This window comes from Tamandua tetradactyla, chromosome 16, assembly GCF_023851605.1.
Source record: "Tamandua tetradactyla isolate mTamTet1 chromosome 16, mTamTet1.pri, whole genome shotgun sequence".
Taxonomy (NCBI): domain Eukaryota; kingdom Metazoa; phylum Chordata; class Mammalia; order Pilosa; family Myrmecophagidae; genus Tamandua; species Tamandua tetradactyla.
The window spans coordinates 15,594,726-15,620,426 of record NC_135342.1 but is presented as its reverse complement, the minus strand read 5'-3'; the positions used below and the strand labels follow the sequence as shown (position 1 = coordinate 15,620,426).

The window sequence follows — 25,701 nt, the reverse complement described above, 5'->3', positions numbered from 1 at the left end:
CAGATACAAGTTTTTCACAATCACACAGTCACATTGTGAAAGCTATATCATTATACAATCATCTTCAAGAAACATGGCTACTGGAACACAGCTCTACATTTTCAGGCAGTTCCCTCCAGCCTCTCCCTTACATCTTGAATAACAAGGTGATATCTACTCAATGGGTAAGAATAACCTGCAGGATAACCTCTGGACTCTGTTTGGAATCTCTCAGCCATTGACACTTTGTCTCATTTCCCTCTTCCCCCTTTTGGTCGAGAAGGTTTTCTCAATCCCTTGATGCTAAATCTCAGCTCATTCTAGGGTTTTTCTCAATCCCTTGATGCTGAGTCTCAGCTCATTCCAAGATCTCTGTCCCACGTTACCAGGAAGGTCCACACCCCTGGGAGTCATGTCCCACATAGAGAGGGGTAGGGTGGTGAGACTGCTTGTTGTGTTGGCTAGAGAGAGGGGCCACATCTGAGCAACAAAAGAGGCTCTCTTGGGAGTGACTCTTAGGCCTAATTTTAAGTAGGCTTGACCTATCCTTTGTGGGGTTAAGTTTCATATGAACAAATCCCAAGACTGGGGGCTCTGCCTATAGCTTTGGTTGTCCACACTGCTTGTGAGAATATCAAGAATTCAACTTGGAGAAGTTGAATTTCTCCCCGTTCTCACCACTTCCCGAAGGGGGCTTTGCAGATACTTTTCCACTTACTGATCAAATCACTCTGGGATTCATCGGGGCATCACTCTGGACAAACCAGCAAAATCTCATGTCCTACCTGAGATTCCAAGTACTTATGGCGTTCAATCAAACTATCTACATAAGTTATATTAGGAAATGCACTAGTCAAAATATAAATTTTGTAACTAATAAACATTTTTTGCTTTAGTCTCACACAGAAGGTGACATTTTAAAATATTAATTACCATCTATTTTCGGTACCCTGCAATAATGACATTCCTTTGTTCTTCCTCATGCAAAAACATTTTTTAAATTGTACCTTGTACATTTCACTATTATTATACACTCTAGGCATTCCTAGATTATACCATCTCAATCTTTAACATCTATCTTTCTTTCTTGAAATATAAATTTTAAAAGAAGAATTAGTAGACAAAGTCAATGAAATTTTCTAGAAAATAAGGTAAAATTGGCAAAGGGATGAAAAGTTGGGGGATTAAACAAGAAGAACCTATTGCCAAACAACAGAAATTTCAGAAAATAAGGGGAAAAAATGAAATTTTTAGAACTTAGGACATGACTCTCTGGATTGAAAGTAAAGAAAGCATAATAAATATATCAAGGCATACCACCATGAAATTTTGGACCAAAGAGCAAGAGAAGATCCCAAAACTTTCCAGGAAAAAAACAGATCAAATAAAAGTTCAAAAGAAAGGAAGAACTGAAAAATTTCTGAGGGAAAGGAAGAGGTATCTGTTGTTATCCCAATCTGCAGCCCAACTGGGGAAACATATATTTGAATCACAAGAGATCATGATAATTTCAACCTAGAATGAAGATATATTTAGTTGAGCAAAACCTGAAAAATGTTTACCTCCCTTCCTTTTAGGAAAACTACTGGAGGATTTGCTCCAACAAAATGAAGGGTCAACCAAGAAAGGCAAAGGCGTGGAATCTAGGAAATTAAGAGGATCCAAATTAGAGAAGTTCCAAGATCGCTTAGAGTGGGTTTAGAGATTAGCTAATAAAGATTTCCTTCAGGAGGAGAAAAAAAAGTATGAATATATTGTTATGAGAATATCAGCTCTAACAGAATATTGGGGAAAATATTAAGAACAAGTGTACCTAAAACTAAGCCAGGGTGCGATGGTGGCTCAGCAGCAGAATTCTTGATTGCCATGCTGGAGACCTAGGTTCGATTCCCGGTTGTGGTGCCTGCCCAAGTTTAAAAAAAAAAAATTAAAATTAAGGCAATTATTAAATCTAGAAAACATAAAAGTTTGTAGAAAAGAAAAAATTCTAGTACACTAATCGGCTCTGCAGTGGAAAATATTTACATAACCAGAATAAAAACTATTGATTGAAATAAGAATTATAACATGATTTTGGGGGGAGAGGGGAAATGGGTTCCCCTCTCTCACCAAAATAGAACAATAGAACTAAAATCTTCATTTACTATATCAGGAGGTGAGTAGAGAATGTCTAAAATGGATAGATCAAGGAATAGCAATGTTAATATATTATTTAGAAACGTGGAAGAAAACACCAGAAGAAACTGCTAAAAGTTGAAAGAGGTGGACTCAGGGAGAGCTGGGAGAGTGGCACTGGGGAGTGCTTTTTTTATTATAAAATGTTTAGCACTTTTATTTCTAAAGTATACAATGAAAAAGAAGTGACAAATGTTCTAAGAAATAATGAATATGCAACTATGTGATGATATTGAGAATTACTGATTATATATGTAGAAGGGAATAATATGTTAATGTTTTTGTTTGTTCTTAATTTTTTTAATTAATAAATAAATTAATAAAAAAAGGAAGTGACAGGGATAGAAGACATATATTAGTTATCCCTCATTGGGGCAGACAGGGTAGAAAAAGATATTCCATGCAGATAGCAATCAAAAGAGACCCAGAGTGCTATATTGTCAGACAAAACAGACGTTAAATCTAAAAAAGATTGCAAGAGACAAAGAAGGATGTTATATATTGATAAGCGCTTCAACCCAGCAAGATTTAATGATAATATTCATCTCCCAAAAGAGCCGCAAATATATGAAGTAAAACTTGGAAGGATTGGAACGATTAAAGAGAGAAATAGATACTTCTACAATAGTGGTTGGAGACTTCAAAACACTACTTTCAATAATTGACAGAACATCTAAAGAAAGAACAATAAAGTGACAACTACTAAGTAGTTAGACCTAATGGACATATATAGAACGCTGCACCCAGCGACAACTGAATACACATTCTTCTCAAGTGTACATGGAACATTTTCCAGGATAATGGTCACACAAATCAATCTTAATAAATTTTAAAATGTAAAATTGGGGGGGGGGGGCGGGGCAAGGCAGGCACCAGGAATCGAACCCGGGTCTCTGGCATGGCAGGTGGAATTCTGCCACTGAGCCACCATTGCCCGCCCTAAAATGTAAAATTTTAAATCAAATATTAATCAAATCTTAGACCACAAATCAAATCTTAATAAACTTTAAAATGTAAAGATCGTACAGAGTACCTTCTTAGACCACAAAGGAATGAAACTAGAGGTCAATAAGAGAAAGAAAAATGGAAAATGTATTAAAGATGTGGAAACTAAACAACACTCTATTTAACTACCTATGGGTCAAAGAGGAAATCACAAGGGAAATTAGAAAATACGTCAAGACAAACAAAAGCACAACATACCAAAACCTACGGCATGCAATGAAAACAATGCTTAGAGGTAAATGTATAGCTCTAACTGCGCCTACATTGAAATAGAAGAAAGATCCCAAATCAATAACCTAACTTCACACCTGAAGATGAGAACGAGAAGAGCAAACTAAACTCAAAGTAAGTAGAAGGAAAGAAATAATAAAGATTAGCAGAGATAAGTGAAATAGGGAATAGAGAAACAATAGAGAGAATGAACAAAAGCACAAGTTGCTTTTTTGAAAAGATCAATAAAATTGATAAACCATTAATTAGCCAGACCGACAAAGAATACATAGAGAGAGGACACAAACACCAAAAGTAAGGAATGAAAGCGGGGACCTTACTACTGACCTTAAAGAAATAAAAACGATTATAAGGGGGTACCATAGACAATTATGTGCCAACAGATTAAAAAACTTGGATGAAATGAATAAACTCCTTGAAACATATAAATTACCTAAACTAACGCTAGAAGAAACAGAAAATTTCAACGGGCCTAAAACAAGTAAAGAGATTAAATATGTAATTAAAAGCCTTTCAACAAAAGAAAGTCCAGGAATGGATGGTTTCACGGATGAATTCTACCAAATATTTTTTTAAAAAGATTTAATGCCAGTCCTTTACAAAATCTTCCAAAAATAGAGGAGGAGGGATTACTTCTTATCTCATTCTATGAGGCCTGCATTACCCTGCTATCAAAGCCAAGTAAAGACAGCACAAGAAGCAAAAATTACAGACCAGTATCCCTTACAAATACAGGTGCAAAAATCCTCAACAAAATGCTGGCAAACTGAATCCAACAGTATAGTAAAAAAGCTAGACAAAAATGAGATTTATTCCAAGGATAAAGGATGATTCAACATAAGAAAATCAATCAATGTAATACACCTCATTAGTAGAGTGAAGGGAAAAAAAACACACAATCATCTCAGTTAATGCAGACCAGGCATTTGACAAGATCCAACATCTTTCATGATAATGACACTCAGAAAACTAGGAATTTGAAGGGAACTTTCTCAATATTATAAAGGGCATTTATGAAAAATCCAGAGCAAACATCATACTAAATGATGAAACCTGAAAACTGTCCTTAGGATCAGGAGCAATACAAAGAGATTAAAAACATCCAAATTGGAAAGGAAGAAATAAAATGCTCTCTGTTTGTGGCTAACATAATCCTGTATGTAGAAAATCCCAAAGAATCCACAAGAGGCCTGCTGGAACTAATAAAAAAATTCAGCAAAGTTGCAGGACACTAATCAGTGGGTCTTTTTTTTTTTCTAACTTTTTTTATTCTGTAATATAAAATATATACAAAGCTAAGAAAGAAAAAAGTAATAGGTTTCAAAGCACTCCTCAACAGGTAGTTATAGGACAGATCCCAGAGTCTGTCATGGGCTACCATACGATCCTCTCAGATTTTTCCTTCTAGCTGCTCCAGAACATAGGATAGTCAGTGAATTTCTATACACTAGTGATGAAAAATCTGAAGGGGAAATCAAGAAAATAACTTCATTTACTGTCACCTCGGGAAGAATAAAATACCTATGAATCAATTTAATCAAGGAGGTGAAAGAATTGCACATGAAAACTGCAGAACATTGCTGTAAGAAATTACAGAACATTACTGAAAGAAATTACAGAAAATCTCTAATCTAAATGGAAAGACATCCTATGTTCATGGATTGGAAGACTTAATATTGTTAAGATATCGATACTGTCTAAAGCAAAGCAATCTATGAATTCAATGCTATCTCTATCAAAATTCCTGCAGCCTTTTTTGCAGAAATGGAAAAGCTGATCCTTGGGCTCATATGGAATTACAGGCTCCCCACCGGCCTCCGCCCCCCAGAAGCCAAAACAATCTTGAAAAAAAAAAGAACTAAGTTGGAGGACTCGCTTCCTGATTTCAAAACCTAATCCAAAGCTCCATTAATTAAAACAGTGTGGTACTGGCATAAGGATAGGCATAAGGCCAATGGAATAGAATTGAGAGTCCAAAGCAAATCCACACATGTGCCCCATTGATTTTTGACAAGGTGCCAAGTCTGTTCAATGGGGAAAGAATCATCTCTTCAACTAATGGTTCTGCAACAACTGGAAAACCACATGCGAAAGAACGAATGCTTTTATACCTCTCCGCATATAAAAAAAATCAATTCAAGTTGGCTCAACTACCTAAATATGGAAGTTGATTCTATAGTACTCTTACAAGAAAACATAGGGAAATATCTTCAAGATCTTGTAGTAGGCAATGCATATTTTTATTTTTATACCAAAATCAAAAGCAACATGTATGAACATGTTATATGTATGTATATATAAATTATATTTGTCAAAGTTCAAAACTTTTGTGTAGCAAAAGATATTTTCAAGAAAGTGAAAAGACCACCTACGGAATGGGAGAAAATATTTGTAAACCACCTATCTGAGAAGCATTTAAAATTCAGAATGTATAAAGAACTTCTACAACGCAAGAGCAAAAAGACAAACAACCCAATTTAAAAAGGGTCCAAGGATTTGAATAGAGCCTTCTACAAAGGAAGTATTAAAATGGCCAATGTGGATATGAAAGTTTTTGTTTGTTTTTGTTTTCTTTGCATGGGCAGGCACTGGGACTCGAACCCAAGTCTCCGGCAGAGCAGGTGAGAACTCTGCCACTGAGCCACCGTGGTCTGCCCACCAGTGTGGAGATGAGAAGATGCTTAACATCGTTAGCCATTAGGGAAACACAAATTAGGACTACAACGAGATGCCACTTTATACCCACTAGGATAGCTGGTATTAAAAAACTGAAAATAAGTGTTGGCAAAGATGCAGAGATATAGGAATCCTTGCCTGTGGCTGGTGGGAATGTGAAATGGTGCAGCCACCATGGAAAATGGTTTGGCGGTTCCTCAGAAAGTTAAACATAGAGTTGCCATACGACCTGGCAATTCCATTCCTAGTTTATACCCAAGAGGCTTGAAAGCAGGGACTCGGACAGATGTTTGCCTGCCAAGGTGCAAGGTGCCATTGCTCACAGTGGCCCAGGGGTGAAAGCAACCCAGGTGTCCATCAACGATGAATGGATAAACCAGATGTGATGCAGCCATACAATGTGATGTTATTCCGCCAAAAAAATGAAGTGCTGGGCGCATGCTACGACATGGATGAACATTGAAAGCATCATGTTGAGTGAGATAGGCTGGACACAGGGAGACACGTATGATTCCTCTTATGCGAAATACTTTGAAAAAGCAGATTCATGGAGACCAAAAGCAGGATGCTGGTTGCCTGGGGGTGAGGCGAGGGGAAAATGGGGAGTTATTGCTTAGTAAGGATGAGTTTTGGTTGGAGACAACGAGAATAAGTGGAGATGGATATTAGTGAACATTATCCAGTACTGTCAGTGTGGTTAGTGTCAAAGAATTGTCCACTTAAAATGATTGAGATGATTTTTTTATGTTATGTGTATTTTACCACAATTTAAATATATTTTTAATGAAAAAAAAAAAGGAAGGAAGCCAATATCTGTGCAAGCTACCTTTATTTATAAAGAAAAATGTCACCATTTTGATAGAAACATAAAACCAGCATGGTGTGAAGGCACTTAAGAGGGGAGAGTGGTGAGACATCCTAGGGGAGACCCATGCACCTCACCTGGTCCCCAAGGCCGCTGGGAGAGATGGAGTCGGAGATGACTCCCAGGGAAACAGAGAGGAGGTGACCCATCCCGGGCTCTGCTGGAAGTGCAGGTTGGCTTGCTTTGGGGAGGGAGTGGGAGGCATTTTGGACAGGACCTGATTTGGCAAATGGGGGTCTCCTGCCCCAGAATGATCCCCAGTCCCACCCCGACCTCCCGCAGCTAAAGCAGTTTCCTAAACTTGAGGCTGGGGTTCTCTCTCTGAGAACTGGTGGCAAGAACGCCACCTCTGCTGGGCTGCAGGCACAGGGAGATGCAGCAGAGAGGAGACTGGAGAGAAGACAGAGCCACTTCCTTCCGTCTCCCTTGGAAACATCCTTCTCTCCTGCTACACCTTGCTCCTCTGAGGCTTCACCCTGGGGAAGAGCTGAGGAGACAGGATTTTGAGACAGACACACAGACCCAGGAGCTCCCCCTCCCTCAACTGCCCGAAATCAGATCCTAATTCTGCTCCCAATGCCTAACCCCCGATGTATGCATGGACTTCCTCTTCCCATACCTTCCTGATGGACTGACTCAGCCTCTCACAAACCACTGGGAACTCCCTAAGTCCCTGCCAGCCTTTCCCATCAGCTGCCCAGATGAAGCAATGGAATATTCCAAGTCACCCTCTCCCTAACACCGGGACTGTCTATTTGGGTCCCACCTCCACCCACCCCCAAATTAGAAGAATGTTCTTCTGTCCCAGGAATATAGTGGAATCTTCCCACTCTCCTCTCCCCAAGCTTAGTGGAACCTTCCTCAATTCTACCATAATTTTAATAGGAGTTTCTTCTCTTCCTTGCCTAATGCAGTATAAGGAAAGCTTCCTCAGGACCACACCTGCAAAAATCAGCTCTTTGACTTTCTCCCCATCACCAAAACAGGACTCTTCTTCATTTCCCCTCCCCATGGTTGAAATGGATCCCTCACCAAAATCAGGGATGCTAGTAAGCGCCGCCTGGAATGGCTCTTCCTTATCTCCTCCCCTAGCCCTACACCCCTCTCCCTTCCTCCCCTCCTGAGGTTTTCCTAGCCTCCCCCAATTCCCACACCCCAGCGGTCACTGTCCCTTCTGAATGTCCCCATCCCTTTCAAGGACTTTCCCTCTCGTCCCCTTTTTTTTTCCTGTGGGACCACCCTCCTCCAGGCTCACCCCGAAGTAGTTTCGGGGCACGTAGCCCTCCTGGCCATGCAGCGTGGCCCACCACCAGTCGGTCTCCTCCGGGCCGTCCCTCCGCAGCACGGTGACCGACTCGCCCTCGCGGAAGGACAGCTCGTCCCCGAACTCGGCGCTGTAGTCCCAGAGGGCATACACTGTCCCGCTGTGCATCAGCCCCATACTCTGCTCCACATCTGAAACAGGCCAAGGCACCAGCCGTGAGAGCCCGGCCCAGCAGCCCTTCCAGCGAGCGCCCGGAGCCAGCCACGCTGAGGCCGGACACAGCGCCCGCCCCATCTGCAGGAAGAGCCACTAGAAAGGCTGCGTGTGCCCCTGGCAGGGAAGGGGAGCCAGAGAAGGCATCAGATGCTGTGACAGGCGGTCTCTGGCAGGCAAGAACACTGGGGTGCATCAAACTGGGCCCCCAGCCCCCCAGGCAGCATCCGAGGCCCCCATTCCCTCTGCTTCCCAGGCTGAAGTGGTACAGTCCCCATAGAGGCTTCAACCCCCTATTCTGGTGGTACAACCCGCCCTACTCTTCCCCACTTTCCCATCAGCCCCCTTTCCAGATGGTGCAGCCTACCCTGCTCCCCTCCCCAAGTTCCTAAAGAAGCTATATTTCCTTCCCCAGATAGGACAGCCCATCTACCTGCCCCCACCACTTAAATGGCACTGTCTCCATTAAGGATTTAGTCCACCCTGCTATACCCCCAGTAGGTGATTCTGTCCAGCGTTTCTAATTTCACCGCCACCCCCATCCCAGGTGTGTTGTCTAATCTCTACTTCACTCTCACAGAATTCTCCAGGTCCCAGGCAGGAAGAACAGTGCAGTTCCCACATCCCACAGGCTCCACCTACCTGGGACTAAGGTGAAATGGCAAAAATCCCTTCTCCAGAGGTTACAGCCCTTGCCATCCCCTTCCAGCTGGTCTACCTTGGGCCTGGCTGGTACAGTCCCTGTCTGCCCTGCTCACCTGTTTGGCAGGCATTAGAGTCCCATGCCTCCAGCCCACTTCCTGCCACAGGTGGCACTGTCTGCTGTTCCGTAGTCCCTCTAGGCTCATCTCACAAACATAACACCCTGTGTCCCACTCCCAGATCCTTCAGTCTGCCTCACTCTAATCTTCTATGAAGTCCCCATCCCCTGCCCCATGGTGCAGCCTGCCCCTCCTGTGCACCTGCAGCCCTTTGTACAGCCTACCTTGCCCTACCATCAGGGAACCAGGTGATGTAGCCTGCCCCCGGACATAAATGGTACAGCCTCCCAGCCTCCCTACAAGTGGAAAAGCTCCCCCCACACCCAGGTGACACAATCCCTTCCCCAGTAGCCATGGTCTGCACACCTGACAGGTGGGTGGCCTTGTCTCTCCTATAGGCTGCAGAGCCCACCTGCCCAGCCCTATTTGGTACATCCAACTATCCACCCAAGCAGGTGACAAAAGACATGAGTGGCACTATTTCCACAACTACTCTCCTCCCAGCAGGTGGGTCAACAGGAGTTTCCCTCCCCTCTCCTCCGCACTTTCCACGTAGTGGGTCCAGTCTTCAAGTCCCCTTCACCCTCGCAGGTGGCTGTCTGCCACCCCTATCCCAACCCCACCACCACCACCACCTCCCAGGTGGGCCACCCAGTTTCCACGCCCCCCTCCCCCAGACGTGGCCCGGCCTCACCTGCCAGGTAGGTGGCGCAGTCGGTGTAGCCCTCGCGGTAGGGGTCGCACTTCTCGATGGCGGTGGCGCCGTCACTGAGCGTGGTGGCGAAGATTGCAGCGCCGTGCTGCACCAGCGCGGTGCAGATGGCCGTGTCGTTGCACGAAGCCGCGCAGTGCAAAGGGGTCCTGGACGCGAGAGGGAACAGTGAGAGGCTCCGCCCGCACCGCGTCCGCACCGCGCCCGCCCGGGAGGGCAGTCCGGGCTTACCAGCCATGGCTGTCCGGGGAGTTGACGTTGGCGCCGGCGGCGATGAGGAAATCCACGATGGGGTAGTTGGCGCCGCAGATGGCGTTGTGCAGGGCCGTGATGCCCTCCTCGTTAGGCTGGCTCGGGTCGTTCATCTAGATGGGACGTGGGAGACCGGATGTGTGTGCATCGGGGGGGCGGTGGGTATGGCTCATTCCTGTGCACGCCATCCCATGCTCGTGTCCCCCACCCCACTCACCTCCTTCACCGCCTGCTGCACCACATCCAGCTCCCCGGTCAACGCGGCGTCCAGCAGCAGCACCAGCGGGTTGAGGCGCGCGTGACGGGCCTTGCGTGGGGAGCCCACCTTCCGCAGTACCGAGCGCATCTCCTGGGGGACAAGGCGGGGGGCGGGGGGGTGACCAGTGACTTAGGGGAAGTTCTTAGCATACCATTCCCCAGAGGGGAAAACCAAGACCCAGGAACTGGGTGGCAACTGCCCCAGGACACCCAGCTAGTCAGAGACAGGGCTGGAACTGGAACTGGAACTGGGAGAGGTCCAGAGCCAGAGTCCAGAGGGTGAATGTGCCTCGGTTCTCCTACACCCTCCGGTTCCTACAACAATCTGGTAATCCAGGGATTTTGGAATGTTGGGCCCTGGGACCTAAGAGAAAGCTGGAGACCATCAACTTGATGGCAAAGGAATACTATGACTTCAAGGCTAAGATTGTGAAAGCCAGTTATTCAATTCACACACAGTCTCATTTCTTTTATAAATAATAATGATATGAAACCCATGTGACAAAATGTTACCAAATGTTAATTCCAGATGTTTGGAGGAGGGGTATTTATCATATTATTCCTTATGCTTTCTTGTTTTAAATTTCAAATGTCCTCTTACAAGATTCATTTATTGAATGTGTAGAGTTTTTTTTTCTGGTCTTCACAGTCTCCAGATTTTCGGCAATTTCAAGATTCTGGAATTTGGAGATCCCAAGAGCTATTGATTCTAAGATTCTCCTTCATACTCAGTTACTTTAAATTCCCAATATGTTATGATTCCAGAAAATTCTTAGTTGTGGCAAGGCTAATGGCCCTGAGACCCTGATTGATAATTCTAATATTTTATGGGAAGAGTTTCATTTCAGAAGATTGGCAGAAAATACCCAAATTATTAACCTGGTTCTCTCTGAGTGCTGTGATTTTGTCTTCTTCCTGCTACTTTTATCTATTTCCCCATAGTTTTCTATGATGTCTGTGTATATTTCTTTATAGTAAAAAATGTTAACTAAAAAATAATTCTGTTTTATACCATATTAGTGCACTAATCTATGATTTATGCTTCAAGTGATAAGATTCTGTAATTTTCAGGTTTGATGACTTCAGAAAGTCAGTAATAACTAGAATACATAACTAATCTTATAATTCTAAGATCCTGTTATTTAAGCTTTACAGTGCTCGAGGATTCCGAAATTTCACTATTCTGAGATTGGGATGCCAAGATTTCATTCCTGAATTCAGTGATTTTTCAAGTTTCTCTGTGGCCTGGACTTTGCACTTCTACAATGAGACAACTCTACCATTTCAAATGGCATCATTTGTCCATTTTTGATTCCAAGATCCTTTCCCCTTAGCAGGGCCCAAGAAGGAAGAGGTATTTGGGGGTGTCCATGTGGTCCCCACTTCTTCACTGGGATTTGTTCCCCTATGTTCACCCACTCTTGGACTGGATGTTCATGACTGTTCCATGTGACTAGACCCCCTTCACCCCCCACCCCAGCTAAGATGCAGGGACTAAACCAAGTCAGCAGGAGACCACCCACCAGCTGCCAATCAAATGAGAGCCATTATGTACCAGGCACTAGTCATAGCACTAAATTAATGTATTAGTTGTATATTAATATATTGGCATATTAATACATGTAATATATTTAATTTTCAAAGTTATTGCTGTCATCATCCCCATTTTACAGATAAGGAAACCAAAGCCTAAAGAGGCTGAATGTCTTGTACCAGGTTGTACAGCTAAGTGGCATGGAGCTGGGATTCAAACCCAGGCAGCTCAGCTCTGCAGCCAGTTCATTTAGCCACGACATTCACAGCCTCAGAGGCCAGACTCGCATTTGAACATGTGCATGGAAAAAGCCCAGAGTGGAGTCAGAGGACAGTTTGGGCTTAAACTGAGAGATGGTGCTGATTCAGAGCTGGACGGGCCGTTTTCAGCCATAGGCTTGCTAAGGTTTAAGGGGAGAGCACAGATCCATACTGGAGGCAGTCGTAAGAGAAGGTCTGGCTCCAGAGAGAAAGAGGTAGCAATTGCCTTGCTTCAAGCAGATTTACCAGGTCCCAAATAAACCCGCCATCAGGCCAAGATTGAGTCATTTCCAGGTTCGGAGACTCTGAGAATCCTGACGGGATGTTCCCCACCATGCCAAGGGTTAGAGGGTTGGGGGAGGGGATTATTGGAGAAAAGGAGCATAGAAGGTCTCCATATGGCCAAGACTTCTTGATGCCCCTCCATATACTTGTTCTGAACTCAGGCACACCTAGATTAAAGACTATATTTCTAGCATCCCTTGCAGCTAGGTGCCTGGCCAGAGGGATGGGGGCAGAAGTGATGTGTTCTGCCCTAAAAGGGAAGGGCCGTCATCTCCCTCTTCTTCCTGGTTGGAAGGCAGTCTCGGTGGCCACCAACCCAGTAGACGGAGCCTGGACCTTACTCCATTGAGCCAACTAGCTCAGTGGAGTAAGGAGTCTGCTGACTCCTGAACTATTGTAATAGAAATAACCTTTGATCTCATGTAAGTTACAATAGCTACTGGGACCTCTTTGTTACAACAGCTAACAAAGCTGGGTCTCATACACTAATATACCCTAGTTTCCTCCTGTACTACTTACCATGTTCTGTGGCTGCTCTGGTGGGCTGCTCTGTGGTGGGGCCGGGGGTGGTATAGGAGCTGGTGGGGCCGGGGCGGGGGGCCCTGCCCTAGCCTCAGAGCCCTCAGTGATGGAGGACAGCTCCGGCTCAGGCGTCCCCGGCCCTGGCCCACCCTGACGATGGAAGAGGCGGCTGATGATCTGTTGATACTGCTTCTTGTGGGTAGGGGGTAGGGCCACGGCCGGGCTCTGCTCCATGGAGCCCCTGCGTTTGAGGGGCCGTGGAATCTCTGCCAGCACCCGGGCCACCTCCTCCAGCTCGGGCACTGACTGTGCCTCAGGTGGCAGTGCTGGCTGCAGCCGTGTAGGGCTGAGGGGCCGGGTTACAGCACCTTCATCTCCATCACCACCCTCCAGGCCTGGTGTCAGCAGCCCCTCCAGCTCCGGCTCCTGCTCCAGCTCAGCAGGGGGTTTAGGGGCACCTGGTGGGAGCAAAAGGCCCATCAGAAGAAGGACTCCAGAAGACCACCCCAAGTCTCCTTCCTCCCAACTTCCAGGACCTGCATCCAACACCTTGATTTGCTGTGTGGCTTCATAACAGTTCCTTGCCCTCTCTGGGCTATGTTTTCCCTGGGCTGTGAATAATATAAAAGAATGATACTCGCCATTTGTTGAGTACCTGGCATGCACCTGGTGCTTTACAGGCTGTCTTATTGAATTCTCACCACTATCTTGTGAGGTAGATACCACCATTGTCTCCACATTATGGAAAGGGAAACTGAGTCTCAGAGAGAGCAAGTTGGCCCAAAGTTGGGATTTGAGCTCGATTGAGCCTGTCTGTCTCCAGAATCAGAATTTATGCTCCTATCAACCATGATGGTCTTGACTTTCCAAGAGTCTGAGAATTTCCTCTCTTAGCATCTCTGTCTCCCATAGAAAATGCCTGCTGGGGTTAGAATCCTGTCCCTTGATGGTCTCCCCTCTCTGTCCCATTCTCTTCAAGTTGCTTACCAGGAGTCAGGCCCTGTTTGAAGGTCTTTGTATGAATTAAGAAATCTAATTCTATATCCCAATAAGGAAGGTTCTATCATTATTCCCCCTTTTATGCTCAATAAACTGAAGTCCAGAGAGGTTAGGTGACTTGCCCAAGGTCACACAGCATGGAACCAGGCAGTCGGACTCCAGGAACCATGCTTAATCACTGTGCTATTCCTAGCAAATGAGCAAGCTGCCAAGCTCATCTGACCTAGCTCTCTCTGCAAGGACAGTTCCATGAAACACTTTGACCTGGATAACATGCCCTCTGGTCTGGTCCCTGGCCATTTGTCCTCCCATCGCCCAGTCCTCTGGGGCCCTCACTACTGTCTTACCTTCGTTTGCAGGGGGCCATGTCTGTTGGGGGGCTTGGGGGGCTGGGGCTGGGGCAGGGGCAGGGGCAGGGGCAGGTGGTTGAGGCTGGGACAGAGGCTGGGGCTGGGGCTGTGCTTGGGGCTGGTGCTGAGGGGAAAGCTGAGTTTGGGGGGGTGGCTGAGGCTGGGGGGGCATCTTAGGGGGGGGTGCCCGGGTGAAGACAGGCGAGCCAGGGAGCATGGCCCTGCTGGCCCCATACTCCCAGAAGGCATTCTGCAGCTTGAATATCATGCTGAGGGGGATGGGGCGCTGGCGGGGGGCACTGCGGGGCTGGGGGCTGGCAGGGGGCATGGGGATGCGGCTGACAGGCTGCCAGCTGCGAGGCAAAGTGCCTCCCGGCCCCGCCGAGCCCAATGAGCGGCGGTAGCTGCCCACATCCGAACGTCTGTCACTGGCCAGAGGGGAGACCTTGTAGTTGCGGGGCAAGGTGGCGCTGGTGAGATTGTCCTGAGGGAGAGAAAGAGGGAAGGAGGGAATGGAAGAGCAGTCGGGTGGGAGAAAGATGGGAAGTAAGGAGGAGGGAGGGGAAGGCAGATGGTAAGAAGGGGGAGGAGGAGGTAGGGGAAACCAGCGGGAGTGAGGGCAAAGGAAGGGGGTCAGGGAAGGGGTAGAAATCCAGGATGCAGAAGGAAGCGTGTGGGGAAGGGGAAGGCTGACCGTGACCCGGTTCATTGCCCTCCCCTCCCGCCCCCGCTTCTTCCTCGCCTCACCTTGCCAGTGGCTCCTAGCCCATCCAGGCTGCTCTCTCTCCAGGGCAACAGCTGCAGGCCCGGCGAGACCGGCCGCGCGAAGACGTCCAGGCCTGCAAGGCGGAAGCGTTAAGATTTAGGGGACACCTCTCTTCCCGCTTCCTCGTCCCCTCTCCCGCCGCCGCCGGCCTCCCATCCCTCACGCTCATAGCTCGCTGTCTGCGAAGACTTTTTCTCGTAGGCCACGTCCAGGTCGGACTCGTTCCAGGCTTTAGGAGGCCGCCGGCGTAGCGTCAAGTCGTCTGGAGCGAGGTTCCGAGTAAGGATGTGGGGGGAGGCTGGGGAGGCTGCCTCCGCCCCACCCCACCCCCCACTGCTCCCACCCCAAGCCCCGGCCCCTCACTCACCTTGCGCACGCAGAGGCGGTGCGAAGGCGCTGCCGCCGGCGCCCAGCAGGGGGCCCCCAAAGGCCGACGGCGCGTCGTAGGCAGCCGCCGAGGGGCGCGGCGAGGGCCCCCGCTCGGGGAAAAAGGCCTGGGGCCCCTCGGCCAGAGGGCTGCCGCGCGGGGAGCCGGCGCGGCCCAGGAAGTCGAAGGGCGTGGGAGGCCCCTGCTGGCGGAGCTGGCCCGACCCCGGCCGCGGGGAGGGCGCACGGCCCAGGGGGCTGCCGGCGCCTTCGTAGGCGCGGGACCGGGGCGAGGGCGCGCGGTCCAGGCTGCCGTAGGTATCTGGCTGCAGGTAGAGCGGGGTGCGCGGCGATGACGGCCGGCCCTTGGGGGACAGCGGGCTGAAAGGGAGCAGGGCCGGGGTGCTCTCTGGACGTCCGAACGCGGTGTCTGCGCCGTCGGCGGCCGATTTCCGGGGGGACCCACGACTGCCCAAGGGCTCAGGGACCGGGCTGGAGCTGTACCGGGGCAGCTGTGAGGGAGGCAGGACCATTGAGGGGTGAAAAGAGACAGAGGTCTGTGGAGGGTCAAAAAAGGCCATCGTTAGGGAGAGGGCCCTGAAAGCAGGTCTTAAGATAGCCCAGACAGTGCCTCTGTGCCACTTAGAAGGCTACTTTCCTTCCGGGTGTCCACTGACCCTCTCTTTCAAGTGTCTTCGAATAGCCCACAACTTGTGCGACCGTTTGAGGAACCCTTGTCTGAAATCCAAGCCTCTGGACTCTAAGGTGTGGCAAGAAGCTGACTCTGGGAGCCAGGGTGGGGGCCAGGGCGAGCAGGCTCACCCTGGAGGGTGCTCCGGCCTGCAAGCCTGGAGGTGCCGGCGAGTCTGACCACAGCGACTCCAGCTGCTTGGTCAGTTCGTCCACCTTGGCCGCCGCTGTGTCCAACTCCATCTGCTTCAGGTCCATGTGCTTCATTGCCAGCGCTAAGCGGGCGGGAGTGGCGGTCGGGACAGGGCCTCCGGGCAGAGCCCCCGCCCCCGCGAGCCCCGCCCCTGAAGGCCCCGCCCCCTACCCCAGCTCACACTGGAAATTCAGGTCCAGAAGGTCCCGCGCTCTCTGGAATGCCTCGCTGTCCATGGTGCCGGCCCGAGCGGGACGCCTGCGGGGGTGGCGAGGGGGGCGGGGGGAAGCCTTTCAGACGCCGCCCCGCAGAGGACTGGAGGCAGTGAAGAGCGGGACCTGTCTGACTGCGGGGCCAGCGCCTTAATGCTCCAAGTTCCTTCCACTGGAAGCACCATGCCCCACCACTTCCCCAGCCGGGAAATGCCAACTCCTTCAAAGCCCCGTTCCTACACCACCTAGATATTCAAATTAGAAGGCTCTAGACTGCACTCTTTCAACTTAGGTCCTTGTCCATCTCTCCACCTTAGATCTGATAAGACTTAAATCATTCCTTCCCCAATTATCAATTGATCCCCAACTATGTGCCAGGCTTTGCAGTGCAACCAGGATGTAAGAATAATCACTATCAATTACTGAATGCCTAGTAGGGACCAGGAGGTGCTGGGCTGAATGCTAAGGATATTTTAAAACAATGATTGTGCCAATTCTTGTGCCAGCTGCTTGGGCTCTAATGTAACAAAAATATAGGACCTCCTGGAATTGTATGAAGTTCCCAGTACATGAATCCAAGATCAAAACCAGCCTAGCAAGCAAGTGAGGCTCAGCTAGGTTTGTTCAAGGTCATCCACGAAGAAGTTGGCAATACTGGGTTCCACACCCGGATCTTACTTGTAATATTGGGTCAACTCAACCAGACTGGTTGTGGCAAGGGCGGGGGTGGTAGTGGTCCCAGAGGACAGTGACTGCTCAGCTTTCTTTCCCCAGAGTCCCCGTCTAGGGGACAGCCCTGGCTTCCACTGATGCAGTGTTAGAAGAAACAGAGACGGCTAGGGGCAGATGGGTGGCTGTGGTCACCAGTCCAGTAGGAGGGAGCCAGGCCACCAGGAACCAGTCAGGCCAGTGCCATCCCTATGGCAGCTGCCACGCCCGCCAGCTCTGCCCCTTCTCCTCTGCGTCGTCGACAGACCGCTTAGCTGAGGCGGTGCAGGCGTGGGCAGCTGGGCGGGCTGGGGCATGCTGACACCTGTCTCTGTCTGGGAAGCCATGGGAACAGAACTGTTGGGGCTGGCGGCTCATCTGGGTGTGTTGGGAATATGCAACCTTGGGCAAAGAGTCACCTCCACTCCTCAGGCCTCAGTTTCCCCAACACTGAAAGAGGAGGCAAGCCAGTAATTCTCAGAGGCCCCTTCAATCTCTAAGAGGTCTATATTCTGAACTTGTAAGAACTATGAGACTCTAATTAAAGTTCTCTATAGCCTAAAACACTCATCTTGAGATTCTCGTGCTTGAAAGTTCTGAGTCCAAGAGTCTGTCTTGGAAACATTCTGGAATTCTCTGATTTGGCCATCCCTGCATTCTAAGTCTTCCTAAGCCAGGTTCGGTTCCAGGATTCCACTGGCCTAACAGTCTAGGTGGTTAAATGGTAGAGTGGGGTGGGTAAGAGTTCAAATAATGAAGCCGGACTCAGAGGGTCCAAATCTGGCCACACCACTGTCTCCTCGTGCTTTGGTTGCCTGATCTGTAAATGGGGATAAATAACAATCCACCTCCGGAGCTTCCTGTGAGGACCCATCTGGCCAGAAGGTGCTAGGGGGATTCAGGGCTCTGAGAACCGAGGCCTCAGAAAGTAGAGACTTGAAGGACTCAAAACTTGGAGTTTTTAGAACCTCAGAAGAATACACAGGAAACATTCTAAGTATCTGTTAAAATATCAAATTGAACAATTCTACGCAGTCTCCAATGCTAACATTCTAACCGTTCTTTTGGGGATTCTATGATTCCCAAATTTCTATGATTATCAGATTCCATGCCAATATCCCCTGCCTCTAAGGAAATGCCAACCCTGGGAAGAGGGTGATCCCGGGGGCAGGTGTGCAAGGAGGGGGTGTCGAGGCCACCAGGGGACTCCCCTGAGTCACAGCCAATCCCGCCAGGCCAACCCAATGGCGCCTGAGCTCAGGCCCTGGGAATGCGCTGCCGGCCTGGGCAGGTGCGACACCTCCCGCGGCAGGGGAGGGGGCCAAGCAGGGTATGAGGGCGGGCCATGGGGGCTGCGGGGACCTCTGCTCTCAGGCCCCTGTCCTCCTCTTCCAGGTTCTCTCCCCCAGGGGCCCCTCCAAACCCAGCTCCCGTTCCACCCTCCCCTCTAACTGTAGCTTGCCTCCCCCAGTCTCCCCTACACCTAGGCCAGCTTCTTTAGGGTTAAGGATCCTGGGGCCTTCCTGGAGGAGTCATCCTCAGCAGGAACAAGGTCATGCATCAGGCTGGGCTGGGAACACCCCATTGGCATCCCACAGCTCTGCCCCAGCAGAACCGCCCTGGGAGAGGCCCCACCCTCTCTGGGTCCTGGTTTCCCATCCATGGATTTCTGTGAAACTGGCAGGGGCCTTCCCCTCTCCAAGCCTCTACCTGGTCTGGTTATTTAGCATCTCTGTGCCTCAGTTTCCTCATGGTGCATAACGAAGGAATTAACACCTTCCCTCAGGATTGTGAGGCTCATGTGGCATCATTTAGGGACAGTGCTTTGAAGAGTGCACAGCATGACATAAGGTACACATATAGGATGGTTGATGACCTATCTTCCTGGGCTGCTCATTAAGATAACACAGGGGCTGACTCAGACAGAGAACTCAAGACCCAAAGTAATTCCCTTCCCCCATAAGGCCCTTCTGAGCCCTTTGATTTCAAAATCCTAAACTCTCCTGGTACCTTCCTGACTTCCAGCCAGTGATCACCCCAAATACTCAGGAACAGGGGCAGAGACAGCCCCGGGAGATTCCAGACAGAAGGAATTCCAGGACACCTCCTTCTGTCTGTCTCCCCTTCTCTCTACCCCTATCTGTGCATCATTTGGGGAGGGGTGTATTAAATGGGGGGGGGGGAATTTCCCCACTGAAGGTAGGGAGGAGTCATTCCTTGGGGTCAGCAAACCTAATCTGCAGTGAGACTAGGACCATTTCCTGAGACTTCATTTGTGGACAATGGGAACCATGCTGACTGCCTCGTGGAAACTGGCACCAGCCCTGGACCTGGCACGCTGTGAGCCCTGCCTTGGCAAGCCATGGTTATTATTTTTAATTTCATCTCAGGCTATCACCAACTGCTCTTGGGAAGTACTCCCTCCTGTCTCATCAGAACCCCCTGCCCCACCCCCCTTGTTTAATACCCCCATCCCCACATGATGCACAAATAGAGGTGGAGAGGAGGGGAGACAGACAGAGGGAGGTGCCGGGCTCTGCCCTCCTCCAGCCTCAAGGACAGATAGACACTTCCAGAATTAGCCTCTGTTCCTCCCACACTACCTCAGGTCAGAAGGATGGGGGTGGAGGTGACATTTCTCACCTCAGGGTCAGGACAAGGTGCCCTACGAAAAAGATTAATCATCCTGTCCCCCAGGGAATTGCAGAGGAAGAGACACCAAATCCCAACCACTCCAACTCTGCTGTTACCTCTAGCAGCCTCAGTTTACCCTTTCTTCTCTGTGTAATGGAGAAGTGTCCAGCCATGGAAGCCCCGCAGAACCCACCATCACATTCTGGAATTCTGCCCTGGATTCTAGAACACCCTCTGTAAACCCCAGATATTTCAGACCCCCATGGGGTACTAGAAGGCCCTCAACCCCACCAGAGGGCGCCCTGGGGAGGAGGTCCCTCCTCTGGTCAGGCAGGTCTGACACCCCGGTTAATGACATGTTGGGTTTCAGGCAGCGGCACAGAGGAGGTTGGAGAGCTGCCCCAGCATGGCCCCCACCCCAAGCCCAGGAAGTGGGAGGTGGTGGGGGGACGCCAGGACAGAGTCTTTGGAGGGACCCTGGGTCCTAGTCCTGCTCCATTTCAAACCAAGGTTCCATTATTTCCACCCCACCCTTAATTCTGCTCAAAGACCTAGAGGCTCAGTCGAAACCTTCTGGAGGGCGGGCAGGGATAGCCGCACATTCCAGAGCCCCAGGAATCTGACCCCAAGGCTCAAGGATCAGCGACCCCAGTTCTACACAAGAACTCAGACTCCGAGAGCCCCCATTCCTGGGACTCAGGGGTCCCAGCTTCAACATCTCCCCGGGTCCAAGCCTTCCGAAATCTCCGTTCCAAGAACTTAGGCATCCGAATCCACTTTCCTTCCGCCCAGTAAGGCAGGCGTTTGAGTTCTGTCCTTCCAGGGACCAGGCGTCTGCGCACCCCCAAATCCGCCCCGGGACTCGGAGTCCAAGTCCCCTCCCAGTCCTCCCAGGGACTCGGACATCTGGCTCCTCCCGATCCGCTGGACCCCAGGGGGTGGAACTCACGGTTCCGGGGCAGATCCTGGCACCGGGGGGCTTACTCCGGCTCCGGCTCCAGCTCCGGCTGCGGGGAGCGGAGGACGGGACGGGGCGGGGCGGGCGCGGGGAACAGGTTAGACGACGTGACTTCGGCTGGAGGGAGGCAGGCCCGGGAGAGGAGGGGGAGCCGGGGTCTCCACGAGCACCTTGGGACTTGTAGTCCCGGAGGGACAGGACGCAGAATGAGACGTTCCCATTTGGATTCAGCTGAAGTCCATTTCACAGACAGGAAGGGTGAGGCCCAGCAGTCGGGAGCCACCTGACCAGGGAAGTTGCAGGGGCGGACCCGAGAGTCCTACTTCCCTGTTGGCTACAGGAGACAGACTCCAGAGCCCCCATCCCCTCCCTCCAGGCTCAGTTTTCTCCTTTCTGAGTGAAGATTTGGACACCACCAACGGCGTAGAAGATTGGAGGCTGGTGGAGAGTCACACGTCCCGCGTCTAAGGCGAGAAGAGGCCCTCGCTAAGTCAATGTCCTCTTTCGTCTCTGAGTCTCAAAATCCCCGTCGGTGAAAAAAAAAAAAAAGGCGGGTTGGATCTCAGAGCCTCGGCGCTCAAAGTCCAAAGCTGGGACTACAATACCCAGTATCTTCCGCGGCCGACGTGGGCGCGCCCCGCCTCGGATCCTCTGGGAATTGTAGTCCTGCAGCCCGCAGGGGCGGCGCCCCCGTGTCTCGCCCACGCGTGGGAACTGTGTGGAGATGCTCCGGGGAGGAAGCCCTTCCCCTTCCCCTTCCCCAGGCCCTCCCTCCGCTCTGGAAAGCCGATTCCGTCCTAGGAAGGAGGGTACCCCAAAACTGGGAGTAGGATCCGAAATCTCGGCAGAGGGGGCGGGGAGCGGAGCTGACACACCGGCCAGGAATGCAGTCAGGTCACCCTGTCTAGACGCCGTCCCGCGGCTCCGCCCTCCGCCCCACGCGGTGCGGTCCCCGTGTAAAGGGGCGCAGTTGCGTCCCCGAAAATCCACGCCCACGTGGAGGTGTTTACACGGGCCCGGGCCAGGGTTCACAACCCCTCTCCGTTGGGAACGTTCCCATGCGGGAGATTAAATGCACGGGGGTATCTACAGTGCTCATTTGATCTACGGCCCCGCCCCTCAGCCCTCTCCGCCCCAAGCGTTTCCAGCTCCCGGATCCCAGGTCCCGCCCCCTGTACCCCAGGCCCCTCCCCCTGGTCCTTCCTCTCGGTGGTTTTCCCGCTCCCCTGGAGTGCGGAAGACCTCGGGGGGGCTTACCCCCATTCCTCCATTTTACCATCTTTCCCACTCGAGTTTTTAATGTCCGAGGCATTTGGGTCTCCTCTGAAGGGATTGTAACACTGCAAGCACAAACCCGCTAACGAGGACTCTTACCTCTCTAAGAACTCAGACCAATCGATCTTCCTGTCTCTTTAAGAGATGAGTTTTATTGTGTGGCTGTTCCTTTAAGGCGACGTTGGGGCAAATCATGTCTGGGAGACTGGTGGGGGAGTCCCTACAGGCTTGGCTTCTGTCGAACCGTGAACCAGCTCCTTTCGGGAGCGGATTTTCGGAAAACGTTGTTTCTCCAGATTTCCCGCTCTCCACAGGTGGAAATTTCCCTCGGCTCTGCTCACAGGGCCAGCAGGCTGAGAGGCACGGCCCCCGCGTACCCGCACCACAAGGACACTCCCGGATGAGGCCCCACCCCTCCGGTTCCACGTGGTCGGCGGCAGGCCTCTGCAGCTCTAGCTGCGGGGTCCACGGGAAGCATGGGTCCTGGGATGGCGGGAGCCGAGCCCGGCGGTGAGCGGCTGCAGAGTGGGCCGACAGGGTGCGGAGGGTGGACTGGCGGGAAGACAAAGGGGGCCCCGGGAGAGTTCGGGCGGAGAAAAGCTATCGCTGCGGACAGGACTGGCGGAGAGGGAGCATCTCTTGAGGGAGCGGGGATTTGGGCGGAGAGAGTCTTGCGGGCAGTACGGGAGGAGAGAAGGGTGCCCCTGTGGTGGGATTGGTGGAGATAGGGGCGCCTGCGGCGACAGGTGGGCAGAGAAGGGAGACCGGGGTGAGGGTAATGAGGTTACTCAAAAAGTTTGGGACCGGTGGACCGAAAGGAGCCCTGGGGAACTGAGCCAGCAGAAAAGTGCCAACAGACCCCCTTCTCCTGCAGGTGCTGCTCGGTTTTCTTGTCCCCCGAACTTTGCTGCCATACGCCCCACCTCAGAACCCCCACATATCTCCTTGGAGGCGCTGACAGGCCCAGATACAGAGTTATGGCTCATCCGGGCTCCTGCAGATTTCGACCCAAACTGGTGAGTAGGGTGCCCACATCATCTTCCTGTAATACTCCCCACTCTAGAAGCTGAACATCGGGCAGATTTAGAGGTGCCTTCCAGAAGGACCCCAAAATGACACTTCTTAGCCCCTTCTCCCTGTCCCACCTAAAGAATCTGACTGAGCCTCTGCCCTCCCCCTTTCTCTCCTCAGCCTCAATGGCCGCCTGGTGCCTCTGTCTGGCTCCCAGATTGTGAAGGGTAAGTTGGCAGGCAAGCGGCACCGCTACCGTGTCCTCAGCAGCAGTGGCCCCCAGGCCGAAGAAGCAACATTGCTGGCCCCCTCAGCTGAAGCTGGAGGTGAACTGACCTGTGCCCCTGCCGCCCGGGGAAGCCTGAGAATCTTTGAGGGTCCCCAAGAAACCCCACCAGGGACTTTGCAGCCCATTCCAGCCAGCCCCCCACCACAGATCCCCCTGGGCCTGAGGCCTCGGTTCTGTGCCTTTGGAGGCAGCCCACCCATCACAGGGCCTGGGTCACCCTTGTCACTGAAGACAATGACCTCTGAGAAGAGGGAAAAGAAGAAACAGATGCCAGAGACCTCAGTCCCTCAGGAGGCAGTGAATGGGCACGGGGTCCTTGAGGTGGATCCCCATGACATGAGTGTGAGGAAAAAGAAGAAGAAAAAGCAGCAGCTGCAAGAGGCGGAGGTGACAGAGCCCACAGCTGAGATGTTGGAGCCTCTGGGAGTGCTGTTCCCATCCACTAACAAGAAAAGAAAGAAGCCCAAAAGGACAGAAACAGTTGAGCCAGAAATGGGAATGTTGAAGCCAGAAGAAAAGACAGTGTTGGGACTTGTCATTAAAACTGAGCCTCTGGAAGAAATGGTCCTACCCCCCACCAAGAAGAGGAAGAGGCAAAAGGGGGGCACAGAAGGGATTGAACCAATGGAGCTGATGATAGCTGAGTCTCAGCTACAGGTAAAGGTGGAACCACAGGAAGAAGCCATTCCATTGCCCTCTGTGAAAAAGAAAAAAGAAAAGGGGTACGAAGTGATTATGGAGCCAGAGATGAGACCTGTGGCGCTTCACAGGGAGGTGATGGAGCCTGAACAGCCAAGTGAAGTTGAGCCTCAGGCCCAGGCAGCTCTGGCATCCACCAAGAAGAGCAGGAAGAAAGAAAAGTGTCCAAAAGCAGTGATGGAGCCAGGGACCGAGGAGGTAAGGCCGCAAGAAGAGGTGGCAGAGCCTGAACTGCCAAGTGACATTAAGCCGCAGGCAGCTCCGGCATCCACCAAGAAAAAGAGGAAGAAAGAAAGAGGCCATAAAGTGATAGAGCCAGGGACTGAGATGATTTACCCACAAGAGAAGATGGTAGAGCCTGAACTGCCAGATGAGGGTAAGCTTGAGGCCAAGCCAGCTCTAGCATCCACTAAGAAGAGGAAGAAGCAGGACCAGGAAAGCAGCCAGGAAGAGATGCCAGAGCCACTGCTGAATTTGGAGCTGGTGGACCTGGCCACAGCAGGACAGAAGAAGAAACGGAAGAAGAAGTTGCAGCAGGATCCTGTATAGTGGCCTGGGAAACTGACAGCTGTAAAGAAGAGCTGAAGGTAGCCAGTGAGGCATCTGAAGGCGAGAGCCAGAGAAGATCCCTCTCCCAAGTGACACAATCAGCAGAAACCTGGACCAGGAAAAATGCTTTATTATTACACTTGGGCCTCCTTGGCAGTTGGGGTTATGGGGGCACTTTCAAGAAGGGCTCGTGTAGGACATCAAACAGCCTCCGGGCCTGGGCGGAAGGGAGAAAGAAATGAGGAACCAGTCATTAAATGAGCCATTTGTTTGGTACAGCTGGATAATGGGCTTTTGGTTCTTTTTTCTCCTAGCCTGGAGGAGGTTCTGGGGGTAGGAAGGAAGTAGCCCAATCTAGAATCTGTCTCACAGTGGCTGTGAGATACGGCTAGCCCGCACCCCCTCTGGGCCTAGTTTCCCCCATCTGCAGGAGGGGAATTGTGGGCCTTCTGAAACCTTACAATTTGGGGACCTGAAGTCCTGTTAATTTGGGGCCCCTCCTACCTGTGACTCCTTAAGTCCGTCCCAGAGCGCTTACCTTCTGGGGCCCCAGGCCTGGGCATAAGGCCAGATCTTCCCGCGATGCAGCTATGAGCTGTTCCAAAGACTGAGGAAGGTGGAAACGAGGGGTCAGGGCAAGTGAGCACAAAACCCCAAGATATTCCTGGGAGGAGGTGAGGCCTGAGGGAGAGCAGGCGAGCCTAGGGGATTGGCAGCTGGGCAGGGAGAAGCAAGGTTATTGTGGGGCTTCCTAGGAAAGGTAAGAGGGTAAAAAAGCCTGCGAGGCAGGGGAGTCACTCCTTACCCCAAAAGTGGCCAGAAGCGTCTGACTGTCTGTTTTGTTGACTGACTTCACAGTGGTCAGACATTCGGTCACCTGGAAGGGGAGGGGTAAAGAGAGGCGACTTGGGAGAAGAAAGCAGAGCAAGACAGAGCTCTCCTAGGAAGGCAGGCAGGAGGTGCGAGGTGCTCAGTAAATGCTTTTTTTTTTTTACTGATTAAAAGGTCAT

General features: G+C 50.9%; 3 protein-coding genes across 12 annotated transcripts in view; 1 reads left to right on the top strand and 2 right to left on the bottom strand.

Annotated features, from left to right (window-relative positions):
* Nucleotides 1-6,878: 6,878 nt before the first annotated feature.
* PPP1R13L (protein phosphatase 1 regulatory subunit 13 like) lies at nt 6,879-22,529 on the bottom strand. 2 transcript variants are annotated; one of them, XM_077131431.1, is made up of 13 exons: nt 22,243-22,529; nt 16,538-16,614; nt 16,296-16,438; nt 15,475-15,985; nt 15,271-15,369; nt 15,089-15,180; nt 14,339-14,825; nt 12,990-13,450; nt 10,351-10,482; nt 10,113-10,246; nt 9,864-10,030; nt 8,187-8,386; nt 6,879-7,418 (listed from the first exon to the last, which is right to left on the bottom strand). In XM_077131431.1, exons 2-13 carry the CDS (start codon nt 16,590-16,592, stop codon nt 7,380-7,382), a joined length of 2,520 nt encoding a protein of 839 aa, XP_076987546.1. In that variant the 5' UTR covers nt 16,593-16,614; nt 22,243-22,529; the 3' UTR covers nt 6,879-7,379. The 2 variants fall into 2 exon arrangements, with proteins under 2 accessions (XP_076987546.1, XP_076987545.1); XM_077131430.1 differs by lacking the exon at nt 22,243-22,529 and adding an exon at nt 20,860-21,020.
* Nucleotides 20,161-25,700, top strand: POLR1G (RNA polymerase I subunit G). 2 transcript variants are annotated; one of them, XM_077131432.1, is made up of 4 exons: nt 20,161-20,244; nt 22,458-22,653; nt 23,018-23,159; nt 23,335-25,700. In XM_077131432.1, exons 2-4 carry the CDS (start codon nt 22,620-22,622, stop codon nt 24,689-24,691), a joined length of 1,533 nt encoding a protein of 510 aa, XP_076987547.1. In that variant the 5' UTR covers nt 20,161-20,244; nt 22,458-22,619; the 3' UTR covers nt 24,692-25,700. The 2 variants fall into 2 exon arrangements, with proteins under 2 accessions (XP_076987547.1, XP_076987548.1); XM_077131433.1 differs by lacking the exon at nt 20,161-20,244 and adding an exon at nt 20,586-20,701.
* The window catches only part of ERCC1 (ERCC excision repair 1, endonuclease non-catalytic subunit), a 13,082-nt gene continuing 12,184 nt past the window's right edge, over nt 24,804-25,701 (bottom strand). For all 8 annotated transcript variants that reach the window (XM_077131435.1, XM_077131440.1, XM_077131436.1 and 5 more), the window contains 3 exons: nt 25,497-25,568; nt 25,230-25,298; nt 24,804-24,908 (listed from right to left, as the gene is read on the bottom strand). In XM_077131435.1, coding sequence (XP_076987550.1) covers nt 24,855-24,908; nt 25,230-25,298; nt 25,497-25,568 — 195 coding nt within the window. In that variant the 3' untranslated portion in view covers nt 24,804-24,854. The remainder of the gene's footprint in view (nt 24,909-25,229; nt 25,299-25,496; nt 25,569-25,701) is intronic.

What these genes read in the sequence shown, in the direction of transcription:
- PPP1R13L (XM_077131431.1), bottom strand. Translation starts at nt 16,592, where the DNA reads ATGGACAGCGAGGCATTCCAGAGAGCGCGGGACCTTCTGGACCTGAAT. An exon ending in GGCTAGGAGCCACTGGCAAG is followed by an intron (nt 14,826 to 15,088) that starts GTGAGGCGAGGA and finishes TCTCTCCCTCAG; the next exon opens with GACAATCTCACCAGCGCCAC. An exon ending in CAGAGCAGCCACAGAACATG is followed by an intron (nt 10,483 to 12,989) that starts GTAAGTAGTACA and finishes CTTGTCCCCCAG; the next exon opens with GAGATGCGCTCGGTACTGCG.
- POLR1G (XM_077131432.1), top strand. Translation starts at nt 22,620, where the DNA reads ATGGGTCCTGGGATGGCGGGAGCCGAGCCCGGCG. An exon ending in GGCGGGAGCCGAGCCCGGCG is followed by an intron (nt 22,654 to 23,017) that starts GTGAGCGGCTGC and finishes CTTCTCCTGCAG; the next exon opens with GTGCTGCTCGGTTTTCTTGT. An exon ending in GCAGATTTCGACCCAAACTG is followed by an intron (nt 23,160 to 23,334) that starts GTGAGTAGGGTG and finishes TTCTCTCCTCAG; the next exon opens with CCTCAATGGCCGCCTGGTGC.